This window comes from Oryza sativa, chromosome 2 (assembly GCF_034140825.1).
Source record: "Oryza sativa Japonica Group chromosome 2, ASM3414082v1".
In the NCBI taxonomy this organism is placed as follows: domain Eukaryota; kingdom Viridiplantae; phylum Streptophyta; class Magnoliopsida; order Poales; family Poaceae; genus Oryza; species Oryza sativa.
This window is the reverse complement of record NC_089036.1, coordinates 1,006,436-1,032,823: the sequence shown is the minus strand read 5'-3', so window position 1 is coordinate 1,032,823 and position 26,388 is coordinate 1,006,436. Positions and strand designations below refer to the sequence as shown.

The 26,388-nt window shown below is 42.7% G+C and overlaps 6 protein-coding genes across 7 annotated transcripts; 2 read left to right on the top strand and 4 right to left on the bottom strand.

Annotated features, from left to right (window-relative positions):
- Positions 1-1,196: 1,196 nt before the first annotated feature.
- On the top strand, positions 1,197-3,760 carry LOC4328103 (syntaxin-52). The gene is made up of 7 exons (XM_015771140.3): positions 1,197-1,341; positions 1,530-1,754; positions 2,491-2,592; positions 2,739-2,842; positions 3,094-3,194; positions 3,273-3,317; positions 3,426-3,760. The coding sequence occupies exons 2-7, from the start codon at positions 1,540-1,542 to the stop codon at positions 3,555-3,557; spliced, it is 699 nt and encodes a 232-aa protein (XP_015626626.1). The 5' UTR covers positions 1,197-1,341; positions 1,530-1,539; the 3' UTR covers positions 3,558-3,760.
- A 183-nt stretch (positions 3,761-3,943) lies between these two features.
- LOC4328102 (uncharacterized) lies at positions 3,944-8,471 on the bottom strand. 2 transcript variants are annotated; one of them, XM_015771139.3, is made up of 12 exons: positions 8,199-8,471; positions 7,555-7,612; positions 7,349-7,459; positions 6,954-7,091; positions 6,316-6,385; positions 6,178-6,233; positions 5,616-5,741; positions 5,157-5,296; positions 4,940-5,012; positions 4,775-4,849; positions 4,373-4,667; positions 3,944-4,261 (listed from the first exon to the last, which is right to left on the bottom strand). In XM_015771139.3, the coding sequence occupies exons 1-12, from the start codon at positions 8,342-8,344 to the stop codon at positions 4,245-4,247; spliced, it is 1,305 nt and encodes a 434-aa protein (XP_015626625.1). In that variant the 5' UTR covers positions 8,345-8,471; the 3' UTR covers positions 3,944-4,244. The 2 variants fall into 2 exon arrangements, with proteins under 2 accessions (XP_015626625.1, XP_015626624.1); XM_015771138.3 differs by having other exon boundaries at positions 3,944-4,667.
- A 1,295-nt stretch (positions 8,472-9,766) lies between these two features.
- On the bottom strand, positions 9,767-11,928 carry LOC4328101 (butanoate--CoA ligase AAE1). Its single transcript, XM_015771387.3, has 2 exons — positions 11,600-11,928; positions 9,767-11,407 (listed from the first exon to the last, which is right to left on the bottom strand). Exons 1-2 carry the CDS (start codon positions 11,801-11,803, stop codon positions 9,896-9,898), a joined length of 1,716 nt encoding a protein of 571 aa, XP_015626873.2. The 5' UTR covers positions 11,804-11,928; the 3' UTR covers positions 9,767-9,895.
- Positions 11,929-14,082: 2,154 nt separating this feature from the next.
- LOC4328100 (AUGMIN subunit 4) lies at positions 14,083-17,479 on the top strand. The gene is made up of 13 exons (XM_015771388.3): positions 14,083-14,265; positions 14,349-14,396; positions 14,484-14,582; positions 14,744-15,097; positions 15,335-15,434; positions 15,588-15,633; positions 15,906-15,999; positions 16,116-16,187; positions 16,292-16,350; positions 16,507-16,575; positions 16,717-16,768; positions 17,039-17,116; positions 17,192-17,479. The coding sequence occupies exons 1-13, from the start codon at positions 14,128-14,130 to the stop codon at positions 17,267-17,269; spliced, it is 1,287 nt and encodes a 428-aa protein (XP_015626874.1). The 5' UTR covers positions 14,083-14,127; the 3' UTR covers positions 17,270-17,479.
- A 2,704-nt stretch (positions 17,480-20,183) lies between these two features.
- Positions 20,184-23,823, bottom strand: LOC107276030 (sialyltransferase-like protein 4). The gene is made up of 7 exons (XM_026023140.2): positions 22,532-23,823; positions 22,139-22,228; positions 21,833-21,910; positions 21,514-21,600; positions 21,350-21,431; positions 20,986-21,095; positions 20,184-20,770 (listed from the first exon to the last, which is right to left on the bottom strand). Exons 4-7 carry the CDS (start codon positions 21,549-21,551, stop codon positions 20,575-20,577), a joined length of 426 nt encoding a protein of 141 aa, XP_025878925.1. The 5' UTR covers positions 21,552-21,600; positions 21,833-21,910; positions 22,139-22,228; positions 22,532-23,823; the 3' UTR covers positions 20,184-20,574.
- Positions 22,558-25,213, bottom strand: LOC4328099 (uncharacterized). The gene is made up of 4 exons (XM_066307177.1): positions 24,603-25,213; positions 24,419-24,520; positions 23,895-24,280; positions 22,558-23,792 (listed from the first exon to the last, which is right to left on the bottom strand). The coding sequence occupies exons 1-4, from the start codon at positions 25,211-25,213 to the stop codon at positions 22,558-22,560; spliced, it is 2,334 nt and encodes a 777-aa protein (XP_066163274.1).
- Between the last annotated feature and the right edge of the window lie 1,175 nt (positions 25,214-26,388).

The following is a 26,388-nucleotide window of genomic DNA, read 5'->3' as shown; positions in this document are numbered from 1 at the left end:
CATTACCCATATAACATTCACATTATATGCCTAAATTCATTAGCATCTATATGTATGTGGGCAATGCTAGAAAGTTTTATAACCTTAAAAGGATGCAGTATTATATTATTATACATGGTTTTTGATAAGATTTAGGTGGTGTTCTTTTCTTCTGAAGATGAAGATGAAGATTAAGTTTTTTTTACGTAAAATGATGTGGTATTAACGTATAATTGATTGAGTTTTAATTATTATAAACTTAAAAAATAGATTAATATGATATTTTAGAGCAACTTTCATATACAAAGTTTTCGCACGAAACACACCGTTCAGCAGTTTAAAAAGCGTGCCACGAAAATCTTAATTTTCGTCCAACTCTTGTTGGAGAAAAGAACGGGACCTTACTAGTGTTACATACTCCCTCCTAACACACCCTCCATCCTAAAATAAAATAATCTCGGACTAAGATGTGATATATGGACTAACTCATATTCACAAAGCCCTAGATTTTTTGGCCGAGCTGGATTTGAACCAGCGTAGACATATCGTCAACGAATTTATAGTCTGTCCCCATTAACCGCTCGTGCATCGACGCTGGAAGGATTTATTCTAGGGTTTTTGATAACCTACAATTAACATACTTTCATAATACTCCTACCCTCAAGGAAGTTGAATCCCAGCTGCTTCCTTGAAAGAGAGATGTCCTGAACCACTATATGATAGGGGTATCCATGTATCACATTTTAGTACGAGATTAATTTATTTTGGGATTGCTCTATGTATAAATTTGTTGTACTAGGATATGTACGATGTTGGTTTATTTTGAGATGAAAGATGTACTTCTAAACATTTCTGTGATTTCAAGTGTACAACTCTGCATTCCATAGTTTCCATCTCTTCATAAAACAATGTACATTCGACGGCCCATATTTGAGTCACAACAAAAGGCTAGTTTGGGCCCGGCCCACCTATACAACTCCTACGTAATTGGCCCACGTGTCCGCACATGAATCACCGTACCAACCGCACACGTCATCTCGCTCTTGAATCCATCTCAGCCATGAAAAATCCCTTTTCTCCTCTGCCGAATAAATAAATAAATAAACAAACAAACAAACAAATCAAAAAAGTATTATTTAATATTATTATCTTCATCCTGGGTCCCACACGCATAGGCAGAGAGCAATCATAACTTGGGTCAAAGCGATTAACCAGCCGAAGCAAACACCAACACCAAAAAGGGGAAAGCAAGCAAATCGCAAGCAATCGCGCGGCGTCGCCGACTCGCCGGCGGCGAATCCACCGACGAGCAATCCAGCCCCCCAATCCCGCCGCCGCACCACCGCGCATACGATCCGCCAGGTTCTCCGATCCATCCCCCCTCCCTCTCCCCCGTTCAATTCGCGCTCTCCGCCTCCCGATCGGTAACCATTTAGGGATAGATATCTATTGGGAATCGATGATTCTCGTGGGTTTGGGGGGTTGAATTGAATCCTCGATGAATTTTGTGAGGTGGTGACCTGATGGTTTTGAGTTGATTGGGTGGGCAGGAAGGAAGGAATGGCGTCGTCTTCGGATCCATGGGTGAGGGAGTACAGCGAGGCGTCCAGGCTCGCGGATGACGTCACCTCCATGATCGCCGATAGGGGTTCGCTCCCGCAGTCGGGGCCGGAGATCATGCGCCACACCTCGGCCATTCGGAGGAAGATAACCATCCTCGGGACTAGGCTCGATAGCCTCGAGGCCTTGCTGTCCAGGATTCCTCCCAAGTCCATGTATACCACTCTTCTACTTATTTTCTGTTTGTGTACTAATATGGGTTGTTCATATGATGGATTGATGGTGTTGGAGTCGCAGTTATTAGCTTGTATAAATGTTAAGGAATGTCTCTGGTCCTGGTTTAACTTAAGGCGGAATCGAATTCGATTAGAATTGTTACTCTTTGCACACTGACCTGTCCACTTTTCACCCTTGTGATTCACCTGCTGGATCAAACTTATGGAGAGAGAGATACGAGATAAATTAGAGTTGGTTGCACTTGTGTGCCTGGGGTTGAGACTTCATTACGAGATAAATTAGAAGCGTTGCTGTCCAGGATTCCTCCAAAGTTCATGTGTTGCTTCCTTCCTTCCTTCATAACACTGCTACTACTTAATTTCTGTTTGCGTACTAATATGGGTTGTTCATATGTTGGTGATGGAATCACAGTTAGCTTGTACAAATCTTATGGAATCTGTCGGTCCCCTGATTAACTTACGCCGCGATCGAATTCATTTAGAATTGTTACCCTTACACGTTGACCTGTCCACTTTTCACCCTTGTGATTCACCTTCTGGATCGAACACTAAATTAGAGTTGGTTACTCTTGTGTGCCTGGGTTGAGACTTCATTAAAGTAGATGCTGTTCGATATTTCTCCCTATATCTGAGGGATTATCGGCAATTCGGGATTATGATTCTAGTGAAAAAAAAAGATTGCTACTGGTATTCATGCTGTTCTCTCATTATGCAGCACGGACAAGGAGTTGCATAAGCGACAAGACATGCTTTCAAATCTGAAATCTAGAGCAAAGCAGATGGCTACAAGTTTCAACATGTCAAACTTTGCAAACAGGTCTGTTCTTGTTCTCAGATATCAACCTGGTAGCCTGATACAGTTATTTGCCTTGTTCTCTCGAAATAAAGATAACTGGTTGATGCTTTGACATGTTGCAATTTGTTCAGAAGCATATTAATGGAAATCTTTGTTTGTATTTTTAGGGAGGATTTGCTTGGTCAGAGTAAGAAAGCAGCTGATGATATGAGTAGAGTAGCTGGTTTGGATAACCAAGGAATCGTTTCACTTCAGAGGCAAGTTATGAAAGGTACTAACGCATGACTTGTTTCTATTATTATCATTCATGCATCACTCTTAATTTATTTTTTTTGGAATTCTATTGGAATGTGTGAAGTAAAGCACCCCTGATATATTCTAAGTGGCCCGATCTGTTCGCAGAGTTGCATTTTGTATTTACTTGTATATATCTAGATGGTTACAAACAGTAGCTTTTAGTACGGGAAACAATTATTGCATTGTAGCTAATTCATTTATCTTGCCTGTTGCAACAATCCGCAGAACAAGATGAGGGTCTTGAGAAGCTGGAAGAGACAGTACTGAGCACAAAACATATTGCTCTAGCAGTCAATGAAGAACTTACCCTGCATACAAGATTGATTGTTAGTTTATTCTCACAAAACCATATGAATTTATGTTCCTAGCACTTGATAACAACTGATCTATTGTGGTTTTTGCAGGATGATTTGGATGATTATGTTGATGTTACAAACTCACGTCTTCAGGTATATTTTTGGTACTTCTTTATACAATCATCAGGAAAGTTTCACTGTTATATAGTTATTTCAAGCTTATGCGAACTGAATTTTGACATAAATCTTTCTTTGATTCAGCGCGTGCAAAAGAGGCTTGCTATTCTGAATAAGCGCGTCAAAGGTGGCTGCTCGTGCATGGCCCTGCTGATATCTGTCGTTGCTATAGTGTTTCTTGCGGTCATTGCTTGGCTTCTCATCAAGCACCTGTAACCTGTGTCTAACTCAAATCAGTTTGAAATGTGCAGTCTTTCAAAGATGTGGATGCTCCCATCTCATCTCTGTTTCGTGAGAGTGTGGAAAATGGAATATAATTGCAACAAATCTTCGTTCAGAAGATGTGCAAAAAGTATGTTGCAACGTTGCATTGACACTTGCCAACAATTTGTATAGAGCGTATTGCCTTTCTGTCGTAATCTTTTCACAAATTCTTATTCTTGCGAGACTTGAATTTTAACAAGTGTTCTAAACATACTGAAAAAACACGCATATTGATGTTAAACTTGAGTGATTTTCTGGGAAAAAAAAAGGTTTGCTCAGGCTGTCGGGATACAAACGTCACTGGTCCGTAATGAAGCAGCTCATGACAATACAAATCATTCGAGAAGGGGAATAGTACATTTAATTGTGTCAAATATTCAACGTTAACAAGATGTTGTTTGTGCACTAGCCTTCAAAAAGTGAAGGAATGCCTATTCATCACAATGAACTGATATGGACAGCTTTACAACTTACAGCTAGTATGATTTGTTGAAGGTAAAAACAAATCATTCGACATGCATCTCGTATCTAAACATAGACTGCACAATGCCATTCTGAACTCTGCCAGCCATGTCGCCTCCCAAATCGGTGGATCTCCAAGCGGTAAACCGCATAAGTTTCCTCCAAAGTTCGAATGGTTCATGCACTTTGTTCATCTGAGGCAACAAATGGTGATCACTCTTGCCACAACCAAATCCGAAACTCAAACTGAACAGCGAGCTTCAATCTATTCCTTTTTATGGGTTTTCAGGAGTCAAAAATGTTACCTGTTTCTCTGTTCCTGTTCTTTGATATCCTCGAACAGAACATGAACATCAGCAGGACTGTTGATAGCATGAATAGTCTAAAGTAGGTTCTTAGTTCCTGCATTCCAAGGTCAAGGCCTTCAAGTTTCCTCTTATCGGGACTGCTCTTTCGTGCCGCACTTATCTCAACAATGTCTCCTCCCATTGGGACCCAGTTATCCACTGCACCTTGGGATACTAATTGAGCTTCACGCAGGTTTCGCAGTCCTTCCTCAAAAAGTATAAGGAAGGCCATGCACCACTTATTAATGACTCGCTGGCAACAACGAAGGAAATGTTAAATCAGAGGCATAACTCTAAAAGTATACAGGAACAAGTCTTCCAAAAAATAAAGATAGAAATAGAGATGCTTGATTTGTGTACATCGAATGTTGTCTTGTCAACGGGATTGAACATCTTGAAGCAATCGCTGGTAGATGCTTTCTCATCACCATAAATCTGAATACAAGTAATGTGAGTTGATCCCTATAGTTTCAATACAGCTTCATAAACTTGGGAATTGACTGTTCAGGAAACAGATTAACTGACCTCAAAGGTAAAGGGCATAGGCACCTTTACAATGTCGTACATGTAATCAGTTGTGGTGCCATGTGCAAGATACCTAGAAAGCAGGTGGATATAAAGGCATACACATTGTTAGTTGCTGGCAATATGATCCCTAGTTGGATTACATAGAACTTAGGACGCTCACTAACAAAAAACACGATAAAACTGACAAATTGGGCAACTTGTTAGATGTGCATACCCCACAGCTCCACCACCTGATCCAACAAGGCAGCTATCTTGGAAATGGCGATGATTCAAATTCTCCAAAACTGTCCTCATCAAATGAGCAGATGCTCCGTTTGGTGTAGTATTCTTATGGTCATATGGCATAAATAAGGCCTATGATTAACAATAGATGAAATGAGTAAAGCAACAGTGAGTAACTCATCAAGATATGTATAGTTCTGTGTAGCACTATAAGGAATAACAGATTTTAGAACTTTCTTATGCATTTTAATAGATTGATTGCTATCCTAATAACCGTATTAAAATTAGGAATCAGCATTTACAAGTCCTAGGTGACTATGGTACATATTTAACTGTAGCTTCTTTCCAAAGGATCAAAGTGCTATCTTATTGTGGCTAAGATGCACTACGAACAATGGTCTCTATTACATGATGAATATGGAAAACAACAAAACACAATAGCCTGTCTTACCTCCATTCCGGAATGCACATTCACCCACATATGTGGTTTAAATGACTTGGATAGCTCTCGCATGATCTGAGCCTCAGGTTCGCTAAAAGGAGCAGTGCCAGGATTTTCCTCATATGGGTCGTAGTCCTATAATACAGGTAAAATGCATATATAGCTCAAAATATTGATATGATGTACACTACATTTGCATAACTGAGGTTAAGTAATCCAACAATCAGCAATTAACGCATATGATAAATTGATAGTGAACCACTGAACCATACCATATACAGGCGTAGTAACAGCCAAGGATGACAAACTAAGATACATGGTAATGAACCATAGCATATGCAGAGGTCTATTTTCTAAATTCTCTATAGATCTAAATTAAAAATAGTTCTAAGATAGTAAGGATGTCAATCAATGGTAGCAAGCGAGCAAGTTTAGGGAATGCTACGGTCTTGTCCATATGAATTTAGGTAATTAGCTTAAGACGCAATTCAGTAAAATCAACATGCACACTACAGTAAGTCAAAAGGAAACAGTTTTCCCTGTGCATAAAATAAACTGCTGAGAAAACAACCTTTTCCTTCTTTCCCCAATCAACACTCCAATTTCTATTAAGATCAACTCCTCTTCCTGAAAAATGAAAAAAACATGAATATAGGAAGTTGGCATAGAACTGCATCAAGTGATGAATTTACAAGATAAGATTGATCACCATTTCTCCTATCACAAAGCTCCCCTTCTTCAACACGTTTTCGACCATTTAAATTTTCCATGGGCACCACCTAAAGATCAAAGCCACATTAAAAAAAATCATAACTGATTATTAAGAAATCTGATTCTTCGTTAATATAGAAATATAAAAAATAACAAAAATGAAAAGAGGGGAAGAGGAAGCAACAAGTTAAGAAGACTAAAGAGCATGGATCAGGTTAACAACCCTAAGAACTTCATGTCATGAAATATTTTACTTAGCAAGCCAAACCAAGCTTGTATATATTAGAATAATGACATACGCATAGAGTAATTTAGGAGAAAAACACCATATGCCAGGTGAAACATTTAGTAATGACGTTTAAACCATAATTTTGTCGTGTTCACTGCACTAAATATTTAAACAAAGAGAGTAAAAAAAATATGTCAAAATAGAACAAAGATGGAATCAGACAAGGCTTAAAGGAAATAACTAACTTTGGTCTATCTTATACTTTATTCCTAATAAATGAGACTGCCCTTAAGCTCTAGTAATTCCATGCAGAGCATACCAGAAAAGAGCATGTGTATTGATATATCTCCTAATGATTATGTGGGTCAGGAGGTGAAAATGTCAAAACAAGTTACAAAAGGACGTACTTTGATTACAAGATTCTCCAGTATCTTCTCAAAGGATGATAGATCGACACCAGCAATTTTCCGCTTCTCGGTCAAAATATAGAGGAGGTTTAATGCAACTTCAGAAGTGATAAGCTCTCTGCCATGCTGCCCAAAGCTCTGGAAGACAATGAACCTTTCTGTCAAAACCGCAAGACATCAATAATTTAATTTACAAGCCAATGTGTAAAAATTATCAAAAAGTTGGTTTTGTTTTGCTTTGCTTTGGGATTTCTCTTAATTGAGGTTGGAAATGACAACAGTTTCAGTGAAACAAATACCATTTGCTTTGGGACAATGGATAAATATTAGTGGTAAGAAATAACTTAGTGTGCACAGAATGATCCAGCGTGAGTTAATTTCTGTTGGAAACTAACCAGAAGGACATGGATCTTTGAAGAATTGGACGTGCTCTCCTTGGCATGATTAAAAGTAACGATAAAGAGGTCTGTGGAATACCCTTTGTTACTTGCTGTTATGGTATCCATCTGCAACGATTCAATCAAAATTTCATAAGAAACACTAGTATGCAACAAAACAAACTGGCCAACAATGACTGAAATAGGGCAGTTAAACCACTCACACTCAACTTGTCTGGATGCCGGGCAACCAAGGCCTTGATATCACTCAGAAGGGAATCACTGAAGAGGAAAAACAAAAGGAACAGTTAACATGATGCTCTGCACACAGGAGACAGAATCAAAAAGCCGATACATTGTATCTATATGCTCCTCATCAGACCGGCTCAAGCAAGCAAGCAATGCAAGGTTGAACACACTCGTACAAAATTCAGATCAGCTCACATGCTCACAACTAGGCCTGCAAACGTTTGCATTAAGATACAGGCTTGTGGTGCCAGTATACCACTTGCTGAAAAAAAATAAAAAGAATCGTATTCTTTTTTTTTCCTAGAAACCACCACATTAGTGGTGCCAGGACCGATGTATGATGCCGTTTATACAAAGCAATGGCCACCACACCAATCTGAGACTACACTTAATGAGGGGGAAAACGAGAACAAATCGCAGTGAAATCACGCGCAGCAGCAAATGATACCTAAGCAAACAGGGACACTCTCTCGATTCGTCAACCACGAGGTATAGTATACTGAAGCAGGGCATCGACCTAGGTTCGAAATGGTATGAAATCACCCCCAAATTCCGAATCGAAACCCCCCCGAGAAGAGTAGACGGCAGGGAGGGGTTCGTTCGTGGGAGGGAGGCGCACCTGGAGTGGTAGAGGGTGCGGGAGATCGGGGTGACGGAGGCCGGGGCCCTCGCGGCGGAGGCGGCGGATACGACGGCGGCGGCGAGCGCCATGGTGAGAGCGAGGAGGCGGCGGGGAGGGGGAGGTGGGGCGGAGGAGGCAGCCATGGGGGATGGAGCGACGGCGATCTCGTCGGTCGGAGTCGCCGAGTCGGGGCCGCGTCCCCCCTTTGTCAGTCGCTCTCCAGATTTACCAAAAAAAAAAGGAGGAAAAAATCGCCTTTGGTGGCGACACAACACCAAAATGGGCTATGGCTGTACTAGGCGTTTGGTTCGTTCGCGGTGCACCATCGTTTGCCCAGCTCAATGGGTCACTCAACCACTGTCTCGCTCTCATAGCCACATTGACAGCCTTAGCTAATGCTTATGCTTATAACTCAAATTTTAATTTTTTTTTAAATTCTTAATCTTAAATTTAAAGTTGATTTTGAGATTTTTTTATCGTAGTTTATTTTTCGGTCTTTACTTTTAGATTGTTAAGAACATGTATATAAAAGTTTTATTCATAAATTAGTTTTCGTTTACAAATATACCGTTGGGTTTATTTTTTAAATAAGCCAAACAATGAGCTGGGCATGTATAAAAGCTAGCTCATTTTCCTCCCTTTGCAGTTACAGATAGCGGTTGTCGGTGCTTAAACTGTACAAGAACCCTAATATAAAATCATACTTCCTCTATTACAGAAAAAAAATTCAACTTTTATACGTGAATTTGAGTAAGAGACAACTTTATACGTGAACGAATTATATAAAAAATTGATTGTTTTAGGAAGAAGAGAGTATGTTTCAAATAAACAAGCTACTCTGTTTAAGTTCAAACCGGCCTTTTAGTGGTAAAAGCAACGTATGTACATAAGCGAAATTCAGGTTGTTCTGATGCCATGTCTAAATCAAAATGAAATGGTTGATAGGATAAGTTTGGTTGAGTACAGACAACCACTACCAAACACTATCACGGTCAATACGAATACATGATAAGGCCATCCATAGTCAAAGCATCGTGCGTCGAACCACCTTTTCAATCTAAGAACCGATCAACATATTAGTCATAGTGCAGTACTCCCTCCGTCCCATAAAAAACCAACTAGTACTGGGTGACATATCCTAAAACTAGTAATATAAATCTAGACATACATCTGTCCAGATTCACTGTGCTAAAATACTATGCCATATTCGTTTTTTGTTTTTTTGGACGGAGGTAGTATGACCTTGAATTAGACTTTGGCAGCACAGGGCCCACGATTATAATCTTGACAGCACCAGGAACACAGAACTTCATTGAGATCCGCCGCTCTTCACAAGGGGGCCGACTGATATAGACGTGGCTACGAATCTCCGAGCTGGCGTATCGAAGTAACTCGCCACGTATTCGCACAGTGAAGGCCCTAATTGTATAGTTACCGACAAAAACCGAAAATGTATCACCGTGTGAGGTTACCACATCATATGGCAAGCCCACACGATGACAGTATACTGTCAAAACCGCACGGCACACTGACAGCCAAAGGACACCAACCTGTTCTCGCACGAATCATCACAACAAATCATGATTTTTTTATTTTTTTTCTTTGGTTGTTGTCTCGAGATTCCACAGGCACACACACGCATGCTGCATCGAAGTTGCATTGCAGTCGTCAGCAGCTGACGCAAACAAATTCATTCAGAGCTTGCTCCTCTTCGACTTCGCCGCCGCCGCCGCCGGGACGGTGCCCATGGCCTTGGCGCGCGCCCGCAGCTCGAACTTCTGCACCTTCCCCGTCGCCGTCTTCGGCAGCCCCTCCTCCACCACCACCACCGTCCGCGGCGCCATGTACCTCGGCAGCCTCGCCCTGCAGTACGCCATCAGCTCCTCCTCCACCACCCCCGCCTTCGCCGCCGCCGCCGCGCCGGGCCTCAGCTTCACGAACGCGCACGGCGTCTCGCCCCAGTAGTCGTCCGGCCGCCCCACCACCGCCGCCTCCTCCACCGCCGGGTGGCTGAACAGCGCCGCCTCCACCTCGATTGTGCTGATGTTCTCCCCGCCCGAGATTATGATGTCCTTGGACCGGTCGAGCACCTTCACGTACCCGTCCTCGTGCCGCACCGCCAGGTCGCCGGACCGGAACCACCCACCGGCGAGCGCCTCCGCCGTCGCCGCGCCGTCCTTGTAGTAGCCGCTCATCACCGTGTTCCCCCGCAGCATCACCTCCCCCATCGTCTTCCCGTCGCGCGGCACGCTCCGCATCGTGGCGGGGTCCTTGACGTCCACCTCCAGGCCGTGGTGGTGCACCCCCTGCCGCGACTTGATCCGCGCCCGCTCCTCCGCCGGCAGCGCGTCCCACTCCGGCCTCCACGTGCACACCGTCGCCGGGCCGTACGTCTCCGTCAGCCCGTACGAGTGGATCACCAGGAACCCCTGCTCCTCCATCCGGTGCAGCACCTTCGGCGGCGGCGGCGCGCCGCCGGTCATCACCGTCACCCTCCTCGCCACCGGCCGCTGCTCCTCCGCCGTGGCGTTCACGATCATGCTCAGCACCGTGGGCGCGCCGCCCATGTGGGTGACGCCGTGGCGCGCCACGGCGTCGAAGATGGTGGCCGCGGTGACCCTGCGGACGCACACGTTGGTGCCGCCCTGCGCCGCGACGCCCCACGCCATGCACCACCCGTTGCAGTGGAACATGGGCACCGTCCACAGGTACACCGGCGTGGACGCCATGTCGTTGAGGAGCACGGCGGCGAGGCTGTTCAGGTACGCGCCGCGGTGGCTGTAGATCACGCCCTTGGGCCTCGACGTCGTGCCCGACGTGTAGTTGAGCGCGATCGGCTCGTTCTCGTCGGCGGGCCACCGCACCGCGAACTCCGGCGACGACCCGGCATTGCCGACGAGGTGCTCGTACTCGTAGTCGACACGACCGGACGGGAGCTTGGCATCGGATGGGTCGTCGAGGAGCTCGCTGATGAGGACGAGGACGGGAGGCGTGGCGCCCGATTGGGAGATGCGGCGGATGGCGTCGTGGGCGACGTCGAGCAGCGCGCAGTCGACGAAGATGAGCTTGGCCTCCGAGTGGCGGAGCAGGACGGAGGCCATGGCGGCGTCGAGGCGGGAGTTGAGCGTGCAGATGACGGCGCCGGCCATCGGGATGCCGAAGTGGAGCTCGCACATCGCCGGAATATTCTGCGCGAATACCGCAACCTACACAGAAAAATGCGAATCACTCGACCGCTAATTCCGAATCAAATTACAAGTAAATTCGAAGCGATTTGGGGGTTTTAGCATGAACAAACAGTTGAAAAAGAGGGGGAGATTGGGGAGAAAACCCAATCAATCAATGGTGAGAATCAAGTTACTGTAGAAATTGCGGTGGCGAGCGGAGGTGAATCTTACCACGTGGTGGCGGTGGACGCCGAGGGCGGCGAGGGCGGCGGTGAGGCGGAGGCAGCGGTCACGCGTCTCCCGCCAGGTGCGGGTGAGCCCGGAGGAGGAGGCGACGATGGCGGGGCGGTCGGGGTAGACGAGGGCGGCGCGGTCGAGGAAGGTGATGGGCGTGAGCGGCGCGTGGTTGGCGGCGCAGAGCAGGGCGCCCTCCATCGCCGCCGTCGTGGCCGCGTGCGTGCGTGTCCGGCGAACTCGGGACGGCGAGATCAGAGTCAGAGAGACGAGCTGAGCTGAGGTGAACGCGAAAGGTGAGGGAAGGGAAGAGAAGGTTGTTCTATGACGACAAGGCAGCAGCACACCACATGTTTGTTCCACTCGTCGCTGACTCATTCATGTTCAGGCTCACCTATCCACTCCAAACCTACTACTCCCTCTCTCACCTCTCTCACTATGTTTCATATTATTTCATTTTAGTTAAAAATATTATAAGTTAAATTTGTAAAAGATATAGTAATATTTTCAATAAAACAGACACATTATTAAAATATTTCAATGTTGGATTCAATAAAACTAATTTTTTATTTTAGATATTATTAATTCTTTTATAAATTTAGTCAAACTTAACAAAGCCAGATTAGAAAAAAAAAGCAAAGGTCTTATAATATGAAACGGGAGAATACTAGAAAAACATTCAATTTTCATGCGAAATCTTTATCGTGTAGAAAAGAGATAGTAATAATACATTTGTTGCACAAACATTTTATCCGTCGCTATTTTAGACAACTACTTGGTTCAAAGATAAAACTGAAGTCGTTTCAAACAGAGTTTTTTTTTCATTCGTTGAGAGTTCGAGACCAAATTCTCTCTTAAATTCGACTGGGAGAATTCCTATTAGAATTGTATAATGCATTTTAGTGGCCGTTTTTCTCTTAGATCCGACGTGTGAAGGTGATGAGTGCATCATCAAAGCAGCCACGATGACCCGACAAGGTGCATATATTTCCTTTTGCTTTGATTTATCCTGAAATAAAATCAGTACTCCTACTCCTAATCAAAAGTGGTTAGTACAGTAAAGAATTGTACTCCTACAGAGGTTATGCGAAAGCGATGAGCATAATAATTCAATTCAAGTCGCATTCACGATGATTTCATGATGCTCCTCTCCAGTAAGGCTATCATCATAAATCTTGTCGCATTCCTTTGAAATTTGGTTTCTAGTGCTTCTCTTTTCGGGATAAAAATACTTTCGAAAAAAAACACGCTAATTATACGCATAATAAAAGGTCCCCAAGGACAAATCTTGTTATACAATACAATATTTGCAAGTTATTCAATATTGTGTTTTATTTTCTATCTTTTTTTTCCTTTCCTCATATGGTATGGCTGCTTTGGCGCACCATTTTCTGTCATAAAAGTCTGGTTACTGTAGTTGAAGACGACTACGACACCATAATCTCGAGAAAAAGACATCATGGCAGATCGTAATCGTATCATGCAAGCCTGAACATGAAAACAACAAACTTGAAGGTCGTCCATCTACCTGACCACATGTGTATGGGGATATGGGCTGGTATTTTGATCTAATCAAATTATTAAGCTCATGCACGTTGATGTGCCACAATTTTACCTTTTTTTTAAAGCATAGATTAAGATTTAAGAAAAAAAACTATAATACCCTTAACTAAATATTGTATGGTTGGATGTAGGAGGTTGGTTAGGGGCAAGAAAAAAGATAAATTTGAATTAGAAACGATTGATGGAACAAATAGTATTTTATTATGATAACCATTTTGAGACAAAGTTTAAATCTTAAAGAGACAAGTAATTTGTGACGGAGGGAGTAAGTTGTTTAATTTATACCGTTTCAGTTCTAATCATATCATTGTGTTGCTTATGTTCTTCTTCCAGGACGAGCAAACACCCGTTCTTCTTTTCTATAATCCTTCTCCAACACCAATCACAAAGAGATATCATCTATTTTAAATTTTTATGCAAACATTTGAGGGTATGCTCGAGCATAACGAAACCTAGCCATTAAATCTGTTTCTAAAATATAGTACTAGGATTTACCATCTCATTTTAAAATCGAAGTACACATTGTTTGATTTACGGCTCATAAGCCATGGAAAAAAGAACTAAGCATAAAAATAATAATGTTCACAGGTTTTTTTTAAGTCAACTTAAAATGAACCACGATGAAAAACCCCTAAAAATCAACTCTCAATTCTAATTTTCTTAAAAATTTTAAAATTTGGCCTCGGCAAATAAAAATAACAAACAGCGTATGAAATGAAAGACCGGAGAGATGACGAATTTGATGAAGGAGATTATAGTGGACATCCATAATTTCAGAAGATTATAGAGGCATTTTTGTTTCCGTGTCTCTGATAGCCGAATGAATCAGCCGTAATCTCATCCGTCATCCCACGATCCAACGGCTGGTAGCCCCCCCAAATCCGGCTACACAAACGAAACCCCACATTCCCCGACACGATTCAAACCACCACCAACGAACCTCTTATTCGCCGGCGACGACGATGTCCAAGGCCGCCGCCGCCGCGTCGCTCCCTCCGCCGCCGCCGGAGGTGGCGCACCTGGTGGATCAGCTCCAGCGCCACCACCTCGCCCCCGACGCCTCCCTCCTCTCCAGCTGCGCCCACTCCGACCTCCTCCAGGTACGCTATCTCACCTCCGCGAACTCGATGTCCTACCTCCGCGATCTCACCCGCTGCTGTCTCTGTGCTTTCCTTCGCCGCAGGCGCGGGAGGAGGTCGCGTCGGAGCGCGCGCGATACCTGGAGGCACTGGTGAGTGCGCCCGTCCCTTCTCGTGGGATCTGGGATTTTAGGGTTTCCCGTTGGGGTTCTGATCAGATCTGGGGGTAATGTGGTTAGGCTGTGTACGCGGAGGCCATTGCTATGGTGGAGGAGTATCAGCACGCCATCTCCACTGGCGTCGCCAACGCTGGGAAGAAGCTCAACTGCTCCCCGCAGGTTCCACTTCTCTCCCGCATTTTTAAATTTTTGCGTCTTTCAGTGAATGGTGGACATAAAGCTGCAAATGTGAATTCAACTGGTTGATTGCAGATGAAACTTTTGCTGCTAAATTGAGAAATTATCTGACTGAAAATGGAGCATTGTATGGACTGATGTAGGTGTACGAGTCATTGGAGCACCATTTGGCGGTTGCAGAGGCTGCGCAGAGGTTAAGGCTTCCACTGCTCTCGCAGGATGGAGATGTACATGAGGAGGAGATAGAGAAGCTGAGCACCTTGTCTAGGAGCTCATTCGATAGCACCATGACAAGTGCCGCACCTAGCTCGAGTTCAATCTCGACTAGTTACAATAACTACAGCAGCACCGCAAGTGCAGCCACTGTTGCTGCGGCCCCTGGTACTGGTGGTTCGGAGCCAGTTGAGCCTGGTGTTGGCGGTGTTCCTGATCGTTTTCTTGGAATCACATCGGATTATCTCTACCAGGTGCAGCAAGAGCAGCCAGCCATGACCGTGGTATGTATAATCTTTTGCAACCAAATTTATCGTGTGAACCAGTTGTTGGTGGGTTCAAGTTTCATTTTAGTTTTGGATATATTATCGTATGTTTCTTGGGGAATCAGACAATTACTGCTTCACTGCTTCCTATCTTTGTTTACCATTTACTGAAGAGCAATCAGGACATACATTGTTTCTTTTCAAAACCGGGCTGTTTAAACGTTTACAGCATGTACCTCTGATTTCCCGTTGCAGGACATGGTTGACTATCAACGAACTCTGGCAAGAGAGATTGAGGCCCGCTTAGAAGCCAAGTGTGATGCTTTAGCTGATCTGTTTGCAATGGATGAAAGGGGTCAGTTTTTGAATCTTGCTATGACTACCAATTTCACTCCCTGCGTTCCTGTCCATTTTATGCAATGCAACTTGGGCAACTTAGTTTTAGACAACAGTACACATCTTGTATTCAATATTATTGTTTTAGCTTAACATTTCAAATGTGCTGCAGATTCATCATCCATTAGTCAGATTTCAAGTGCCAGACTTCCAGAAAGGTGAAATTTCATATCTTTGCCTGTCTTGCAATGGTTTTACTTATACGGAAATGCTTGATATGCCAAAACTCTCTTAGGTCAAGCATAACATTTTGAGTGAAAAAAAATCTCCTTGTTTGCTTCTGTAATAATTTACTCTGATCACTCACAGTGCATTCTCAGTTCTTGATGGCAATGTCCAATTGTCAACCTTTACTTGTTTGGACTTAAAATATTAATAACAGGGAATTCATGAGACGCATTACTCACAATATGATTTTCCCTTTTGGCAGGGTGAAGTTAATTATTGAAGAGATTGAAAAGGAAGAGGCCCTTCTACTAGACGATCTTGCTTCGATGGATAGAAAATTTGCCGAACACTATAATGTACGTGTGTAGATATTAAGTGATTGCTCAAACTCCACATAGCCAGTTAGCTCACTTTATTCTAGTAGAAATTCTGGATTATATCCACTTACTGATGGCTCCTGAAATTTCAAAAGGTCCTGGAGCAAATTCTTGCTGTACTTATACAGTTCGTTAAAGACAAGAAATTGGAACATCAGCATCAATATGTAAGCTTTCTCATATTCCTATTATGATGCTGCTTCTTTGAAAACATGGAGTGTTTTCAGTTTCATATAGTTAATCCTCCTACTTTGTCTTTGTGGGCTAATAGGATGATCTGAAGAAGACTTGGCTTATTAAAAGGTGCCGGACAATGAATGCTAAATTAAGGTTGGTACCTGCATCTACGTCCATCATACATCACCTAATAACGGATCTTAATTTGTACTTTGTTAAACATAGTTAGTCTTCTAATTGAGTTATTTGCTAGTCAGCGATGGGACAAAACAGAGTTAATTAACTATTTCTTTCTTAACATGGTTCTAGCTATCTTGAGCATCATCTCTTGCGTGACACCTATACCAAGGAAACAGTACCGGCACTACATAGGATCAGGTAAAGCCAGTTTAATTGATTTAAAAAAAACTGACATGATATCTTGAGTTAAGTGGTACATCTTCTCAAAACAGATCCAATATGTTGAGTGCTTTTCTTTTCAGGAAAATGCATTTTTTACTTATTTACCGTTTCTTGCAGGAAATATCTAGTAGAGGCCACGAAAGAAGCATCCAATTCTTATACTGAAGCGGTATGATACACCCATCTTACTTTCCCCTTGTAATCTTCAAAATATTTGGTCATTAAATCCTTAATAGCAATGGTTATTACTCATTTACTGAATATCTAGTCCTTAACTCTGTAATGGAAATCTAGTAACTAGAGCTCTGTAGTTATCTATTTCAACTGAATTTCTATAAACAATGTATGCCATCTTTCAGTATCCTCTTTTACCTGAAAAGGAGTCGACTTTCCCATAATTTGTTTTTACATTCTAGAGTGTCGTTTTATCTTGCACCAGGTTTCACGGTTGCGCGAGTACCAAGGTGTAGATCCACACTTTGATGTAATTGCAAGGCAATACCATGAGATTGTAAAGGTAATTTGACTCATCTTCATCATTATCAATGAGTACCATGTTTGATGCATCATTGACAACCAATTTAAACTGCAGAAACTGGAGGGCATGCAATGGACGATTCATCAGGTCGAAATGGATCTGAAGCCTCACCATGACCATGCAGATGTCTAGGCTCCATCTCTCCAGGAGTGCAGGCATCTTTCATGTTTGTTTCCAGAATGTGATAGCCTGTGGATGTTGCCATGCCCTTGTTCCACTTTACAGGCTTGTTGTTTATTGCTCCCAGCTGATTGCCGAGTAAGCTGGATAGCTTCTGCATTATGTAAAGTTTAACCTCAAGCATGCAATATATATGGAGATGTGTGTTTGTATTGTGTAAAATTTTCGTCCATGATATGTATTGTGTTCTTAACTACCATAAGGGGGAAAAAGCAGGATTAACCGAGCACATATACAACGTTTATTGAAAACAGGTCGAAAAATAGCGGGGCCATTCTTTTTCTATTAAGATGCATATTTTTTTCATGGTTTTCATTAGCATGCTTTTTAAAGTGCTAAATGGTGCTTTTCGTGTGAAAACTTTTATATGGAAGTTGTTTTAAAACATCAAATAAATCCATTTTTTAAGTTTATAATAATTAAAACTCAATTAAACCAAACACGTTAGTCATCCGGTTAATAACTTAAGACTAGATGAACGTAAGAAAATCCGGTTCAAGAAAGGAAATAAGGGATGAAACTTTCTTTCGGTAGTACAATCCGTTAAGAAAGGAAATAAGGGATGGAACTTTCTTTCGGTAGTAAGCAGGAGATGCTTATAAGAGAAGAGCATAAGTGATCTGCATATTTCCTTATTTCACAACGGGCTTAGATAAATCATTTCTTTTCTTATATGTGATACATTCTTTTCAGAAAGATAATATATGGGATTGTTAATTTACCTAAGTATTTATCAAGTTATGTGCTATCTAGACTCACTCAAGTGTTTCTAATTGCCCCTTTCTAGAAATTTTGTCATTCTTAGCTGTCATCTCAGGAAACTGACGTGGCGACAAGTGAGAAACGACCTTGCTATCCCTTGTCTCTCCTCTCCGGTTTACCTTTTTCTATGTGGCACCCTAAAGCTCCTTAAATGTGTGGGACGCACTGTGAATGCTCTTACTACTCTTCACCGACCCTAGTAGGTCACCACCATGGACATGTTGCCTGACGCTTGTTGTCACTTGTAGAGCGGTAGAGGTAGAGAGATCAAAGCGGCACATTGTAGATCTAGAGAGTCTCCCCACCACTTGCGCTGATGTAGTTCTTTCCGCCGCCTCCTTGGATCCTGTCGTTGCCGTTGCAGGAGGCAGGGAGGAAGAGAGTTCGTTGAAAAACTTTGCTTGCATGGGCCACTATTGCCAGCGTGACTTTCTAGACTTTACTGGATATGGATAAGTTAGAGAAAGAAGATAAGGGCAAGAGAGTTATCTAATAATCTAAAGCTGGCTCTTTTGTTAGCTTTTTGATTGGTCCATGTGGCACCCCTTACATTGAAGAAAAATCATGAATTTATACTAGAGAAGAAAAAAACCTAACAATCATATGTGAGAAAAAAATCTAGAGAAAAATATCACATATGGATTCTAGAGGTTTCCAAAAATATCTTTCCCTTCCCAATCACACGAACTTCCATTCCCTTACCTTATTTAAATATAATACGCCTACTTGATACCACTCCTATAATTCCAGAATGTATAGTGTATCCAAAATTATTAAGCAATGAAAAAAAAAATCCAAAACAAAGAAAAAAAGGCAACCTCGCTTTCTTATATCACACAATAGGATCATTAATATCTTCCCAGGCAAAGAAATGATTGTGTTTTTATATTACACGGGATATGTTGCAAAAAAAACTCTAAATGCACTATATGATTGATCTTTCAAGTATTCAAATCCATAAGAGAATATATTTAAACCAATTAATTTCGATTAATCTCAAATTTTACTTTACTTGCTTGATGTATGCTATATGACTGTAGATAGTTTGCTAGTAACCCATCGAGACTACACGTCGATAGTTGAGTGCTTTATGAACTTTAGGGAACTTTCCATAATTTTTTTTTCTTTGGGTCCTCAAGTATAATTTTTTTTAATTTTAGTAATACATCACTCCAAAAAGTATTTCTAAATCTGATCCTTTTGGCCACGGCTGGCGTGGCCAAATAACTTTGCCACGCCACATGTAGCTGGCGTGGTAGTGTTGTCCTGCCACACCACCGTGTCTGGCGTGGCAAAAGGTTCATTTTTCGAAAATATTTTTTGAAAAGGTGTATTAATAAAATTTTAAAAAATAAAAAGTCAAAAATAAAAAATTCTAAGTATGATGACAAATATTTTCTGCCATTCATCAAACGCCAGCAGCCGCAGCATCAGCCGAAGGAGAAGCAGTGGCAGTAACAACTATTGCAGCTGCGGTGGCTAGCGCAACGGCAATATCAACTGCTTCTGCTGCGGGAGCGGCAACGTCAGGAGGGCCACTAAATATCTCTAATGTTCTAAAACTGCGACACTATGACGGTTGACCAATACGTCAGTACCAGCTATCAACATCTAGCTCCAAATGATATCAGTACCATCTATCAACATCTAGCTCCAAGTGATATCGTGGTTGTCAATTAATGCTGTGAAAATAGATATCGTGGTTGTCAATTAATGCTGTGAAAATAGGCTTGTGAAGTGTTGCAAGATTCTAGTTCTTGTCCCCTTTACTCCTCCTTTTGTTTTTTTATTCCTCTTAATACAAAAATGGGCATCTAACTTTTATTCCTCTTAATATAAAAATACGTATCTTACATATCCCCTTCCTCTTAATATAAAAATACGTATCTTACATATCCCCGTAAAAATGCTGCAACAAAGAACAGCACGTCCATTGATCCACTTCTGTCATTTACTATACAACGGTGTAAAGGCCTATGGAAATGGAAATTTGACAAATTTCTCTCCCTTGTGATGGATATAGGAACCTAATATTTGGTACATGTTCAGACATATAGCAAGTTTGTTGGTCAACAAAGTTATGCAAGTTCAGACATACAGCAAGTTTCAGAATGTGATGCCAATCAAATAGTACATATCTACGCCAACCAAATTACAGGCTCCATGTACATAGTTAAGATTTCTCCAAGTTACAGGTGACAAATTTGACGATCCGATGAACGCACAGCCAACTGCTCAGCTATTTGTTCATTCCATCACACAACACTTGCATAGATTCCACGTAGGATACAACCATTGTGACTACTCATGCGTTTAAAATCATCTCAACTGCCGGCTCTGTACAAAAATGAGCACCAAAGTTCCCTCAAAATAGTTTGTCCGTGTAGGATTGATTCGTCCGGGTACAGCATTCTGCTTCAAGGTACCATGAATTCTGCTGCCGCTTGTGTTTCCTCATCCTCTATGTCCCATGTGGAATATGGGCGGCTATATGTCTATCTGTCGTTGATCATGCAGAAGTAACCGCCCCCAGCATTTCGCTCCAGAGGGTACCTGGTGGAACCTCTTATGTACTCCAGGTGGTTCAAGGCAGCATCGTGGACAACGGATCTTTTTGCTGTCTTCACTTTCTCGAGCTTCTTTATCATGGTGCAAGAGCTCAAAGGGCCCTCGCTTCCAGCTCCAGGTCTCCTATAGTGCATTTTGCAACGAGGAGGTTTCAAGTTATACAACTTGTGGCGTGATGATATTGTATCTGATTAATTTAGTTAATTCAAGCACCAAAACCAAACAGATGGAAATCAACATCCAGTAAATAAGCCCCTAAGTAGAGTTGCCATGGACATGGAGTGCTTGACAACTGGGAGCAAGAATCATGCTAAACAAAGGAAGGCCACAAAACTTACTTCAACAGTTTCTCAGAAGCAGCCCTAGCAGCTTCAATGGTGTCCTTGGTTGGAAGCCACTTTACTACTCTGCCAGGATCACCTCGCATAGGTGAGTGGATTTTTACAAGCTGCACATTTTGCAAAATTTGAGATATACCATCCTGACCCACATGTCATTGACTCATGTGGGTTCTACATGTCATTGATATACCAATGGCATATCTCAAACTTTGCAAAATTATAATGGCATGGCTCCAATTTACCCTTTTCTTTAAGAAATCAACAAGTCAATCTCTTCACACGATAACAGTGTGGCTAAGTAATAATCCCTCCATGTAGGAATGGTTCTATTAGTTCGGATTAGGGGAAATGAGAAACTCACACCAAGACATTCCATCATTTGATAATATGCTCTCCCATGTAGTGAAGTGTGTCCCTTTCTGGACTCCGAAAAGTACCTCATCCTGAAAGATCATCACATCAACTGTAAGAAGATCTGCAGATCAACATACATCATATTTAGTACGTAAGATCAATAGCACCAACCATTCCTTGCATCCTGGGTCTACTGTAAATCCATACATGTCGACACTGTAATAACAGCTTTGTGAGTATTGTTGTGCTATTGCAGACCTAGGAAAACAACAACTGAGTGACCATGAGTCCATAACAATAACTAAATAGAATACTGTGATCCATAAGTCCATAACAATAACTAATACTGTGATCTACAAACATCTGGACAATAAGGCATCATAGTTTGTGATATACTGAGGATCGCCATGTTTTGCGTTATATCATATAATGTTGAACTTCAATACATCTGTAAAAATCACATACATATGTCAGTTGAATGAATGCTAACCTGCTCCCATGAGGCTACAGCTTCACAGAGATTGAACTCAAATGATAAACCTTCAGGTTCTCCAGTTTTTGGATCTTTCTGCAAATATCAGTGCCTAAGAACTAAGAAAACAAACACATGCATCACAAAAGGTGGCACGAGTATGCGAGGAATATTGTACACGCTAATGGCGATTTTCAGAACCATAAGCTAGGATGCAAGCAATAATTAAAAGAGGCCTTTGCAAACTATGTCAGGAGCTGGCTACAATTGAAATGGGGAAGGCCTGCATCCAGAAGGAAATTACACGGCACATGTGCAACTTACCCACTTAGAATCTGTGTCGCTTGGGTACTGTATTACAATTCGACAGTAATCCTCTCCTGGAATTGCTCTCATCCCTAGTCCATTTGCATCCTGATTTTTTTAGCACAAGTACACATTAGAGATCTTTATATGACAAACGTCAAGTCACCAGCAAGAAGAATACACTAACAATTTCCTTATTTTCTGTTACTCTAGCGAAGTTTGCAATTGATTATAAGTAGAAATAATCTAGACTAGGCAGCCTTGAACACAGGCAAGATGACCACACCGATGCTGGCAGCAACACTGAAATGTCAGTCAAGGCAGCATTACAACATACGGTGACTGGCATTGCTGCAGTACATCTTAAGAAAGATGATCTAAATATGTGACTCGTGGGAAACAAAGGTGTACCTCTGGAGTGTCTTACAGGGATCGATTCACTGTTTGTAAATAATCTCAACTTTAAGCTTCTCCGTTTCTGCCATTCTGCCTTGCATACAGAGCTCCTCGCAGCAGCCGTACAAATCAAGGTAACTGAGAGAAGGCGGGAGGCCCATCTCCGGCAACCTTCGGATGCTCCGGCACTCATCGATACGTAGCACCTCGAGGAAGTCAAGGCTTCGTAGATTTGCAGGAAGTGACTCAAGCTTCTGGCACCGCGAGAAACCAAGTTGTCGGAGGGAGGTGAGAAGCTGGAGTGCTCTCTCTTGTTCCTCCGTCAGGCTCGCCATGCCCATAGACCAGAATTGTAGGATTCTTAGAGATGTGAGCTGTATGCATAAGTGCACAGAGAGCACAGCTGCATCATCAATCATTAGACTTTCCAGTCGGAACCACATCCCAGAGGCCTCTTGCTGCAGATATGGAGATAAGCTGCGGGTGCCAAGTACCTTCAAGGATCTAAGGTTTCTAATTGAGTGGAAATCCTCGATTGAAGCAAGCAACTTGCAGTTGATAATCTCTAGCTTTTCCAGTGTCATGCAGTGTTTCAACTGAATAGACTTCAAGGCTGGACTATCTCGCACTGCTAATTTTGTTACTGAAGGAAGACACAGAAATTGCGAACTGATGCTTCCTTCGAGATTTGAGATGTGAAGTTCAACAAGTGATGGAGGAAACACCTGAGCCTGATTGCCACCTTGTTCTTGTTCTTGCAGTTTGAGATGCCATGCAGCTGACAGCTCAGGATTCATCTGGATGTCCAATCTTCGAAGGGAGCTGAGGCCCTCCAACACAACCAGGGATCGGCATCCCGAGATTTTCAGATACTCCAAGGATGTACAGGAATGAAGCTGCATGGACTTCAAATGCTGGCTCCTACATAGGCTTAACCTTCTTAGGCAGGGAAGGCCTTCAGGGGAGAAGGACTGCAAGTTTTCTGAGACTGAGAGAGGACTGAGGCTAAGATCTTGAAGTGACATTGGGAGTAATCCATTATCATTTGTTTCGCTCACCAATGCTGAGACCAGCTTGGGGCAATTCTTAATCTGTAGCTGCACAAGAGAGGTGAATCCTGCAAAGCCACCACTGCCACCACAAAACTCTAGGTCTGGACATTCAGAAATGGAGAGCCACATTAGAGAATGGAGGAGACTACATGGAATTTGCAGAAGCTGTTCATCCCCTGCTGAGGTTATCTCTGCTGAAGCCAAACTGCTGGTTACTTCCCTTTCTGTAGGTTGATTGGTTAATAGAAACTTTATCTGTGGACAATCAAATAAGTCCAACTTCTCAAGGGAGTTAACATGATGAAGCATTTGAGTTAACCACCTACCTGCTATGCCACATGATGAAATGGTGAGAGATTTGAGAGATGGGAGGGCAGGGATGTTTGTAGCAGATGAAGTATTATTTGCCTGATCTGAGATCTGTAGCTGGAACAAATTAGGACACTTTTGTATAACCAGACACTCTAAAGTGATGAGCTGGTTGAAACCTTCAGTTGAAATACGAGTCAAGTTTGGACACCTTCGAAGGTAGATCGATGTAACACCCTTCAGATTATGGAATGATAAGATCCTGCCATCCAGTTCACTCAACTCGTCAGATTCAATAGTGAACTTCCTATTGTTTATCTCCATTGTTGGAAATGCTGAAAGTCTCTTGATGGACGAGTAAGACATAAGAGGAGAGGGCGGAATAGGAAGGGACACTACCAAACTGGAGCAATCATAGATAGTGAGTTCACGGAGACTAGATATCCATTCATTTTGATCCACTTGGGAAGTCGAAACTTGTACAGGTGAAGCTGTTATCCCACTGCAAATTTGCAGGCTCCGCATTTGAATTAACACCAACTTTTCCAGAGAAGGAACTGGCAATTCTTCGACAATAGGCACATCCATTAACTCCAACTCCTTGAGCGCTCGCATTTCTTCTAGAGGAAGGATTTTCCACATTCTGAAAAATCATTTAACAAAGTAAGTGCACAACAAAATTCGCAATTGTACTAAAGCAAGATTGATGGGAATAGATAGTTTACATTATGCGGTAACAGTGACCTATCATGAGTTTGTTGAGAGATGGAAACCATGACTTTTGCTCAGCATGAAAATGATCCCTGTGGAAAAGCACAAACTCGTTTAGTTGAGGGCAATCCTTCACCATCAATACCCTTATACGGGAAGTCAACTCTATACCGTACGTGCCAACACAGTTCTCCAATTTAGGCATATTAACTAAGACCAACTCCTCCAAATAGGAAGGAATTGAAACTTCCACCAAGTTCCACATCCTGATCAACTTCAGCTTCCTAAGCAGTGGGAGCATTTCAAGATACTGAACAATTCTCCATTCTGTGCAGTTCTCTAAATGAAGTACCTGCAACGAGGTAACTTTACTGGCAAACCAAGTTGGGGATGTAGCACCACTGTACCCAGTTAATTGCAGATGTTTGAGATTACCATGAGGTTCAAGACCCTCAAGCACATCATATCTTGTATTCTCTTCAGTAGGTCCAGAGCTCATGTTATCATTCCATGACAATGACAACTCTTTGAGGTGCTCTTTGTCCATCAACCTTGCACTTCTGGCCTCTTTTTTAGTTTTCACATTTTCGAGTTGAGAAATTCCAAGTATTACAAGATCATTCATGGCTCGAAGTTGTCCTATCTCAAAACTATCAGCATCTTGAACCTTGAAAATTAATTTCTGAAGACAGGTCAACTTACCAACACTATCAATTGCTGAGTGCACTTTCTCATGAGCAATAAGATGACGTAAATTAATAAGCTTATTCATACCAATAGGAACTGCAATATTTCCATTTTGGATTGGACGGGAGCGGCGATTTTCGCCGGCGCGGAATCCCCACCACCCGTGGCCATCAGCGGCAGCTTTGAGAGAGCACTGTGCAAACGAATAGCTCGCTGCAGGGAGAGGAGAGGCCGGTAGAAGAGAAGTTGCGGGGCACCCGCCGGATTAGCGAATCCGGGAGAGGAAGATGCGGTAGATGCTTGCATTGCCTGACAGTGGAGCAGACGCCGCCGACCGCCGATTCTGAGGGAGACGAGGTCGACGGAGTGGCGCGCGCCAAGGACTGATTTTCTTTCCTTTTTTTTTAAGTAAATTGCACGTTGGTCTAGTTATTTTTACCCAAGTTTTAACATGGACCATTCTAAAGACAAAGTTTTCACTTTGGGCTAGTTTCTTTTACCAAAAGCTTTCACTTTGTACTACTCTCACATGTCAGTAGATCAGGAGATAAAAGAGAGAGCAGGGAGGACGCCGGCAAGCTTGTGATGGAGATGATTGGATTGTGGGCATCGGCAAGCTTGCAATAGAGATGATTGCAATGTGGCAACACCTAGATATGCAAAGGAAGTTCTGCATACATGAAACGATAGCACACATCTTCTTCTACGATGGGTAGTGTAGCGTCCACACCACACGCTGGAATATTGGCCGACGATAGACAGTCGACGGTGGCTGTACATCAGCGGGATGGCGTATGTATCAACCGCGCGTGGCTCGTCCTTAAAGATCGAGCGTGAACTAGCTGACCATACGCCGCCATGTCCTGGTGAGAGCGCAGCGCGGTGGACATTTTGCTTCAACTCACTATCGTCCCGTGCAACGCGGCAACATGATCCGATTGATCATGACAGTCCCTCTCGCTGGCTGCGGTGACCAGCAATCAAGCTAAGCTAAATTACACTGGGGAGTAGTTCATACTTCCTGAGGGCCGCCTCAAGATGCTCGTCAAATTAAGGCGTTCGTGCCACGCCGTGTATCAAGAAGTTGTTTGAACTGAGTGCCATGCCCCGCCG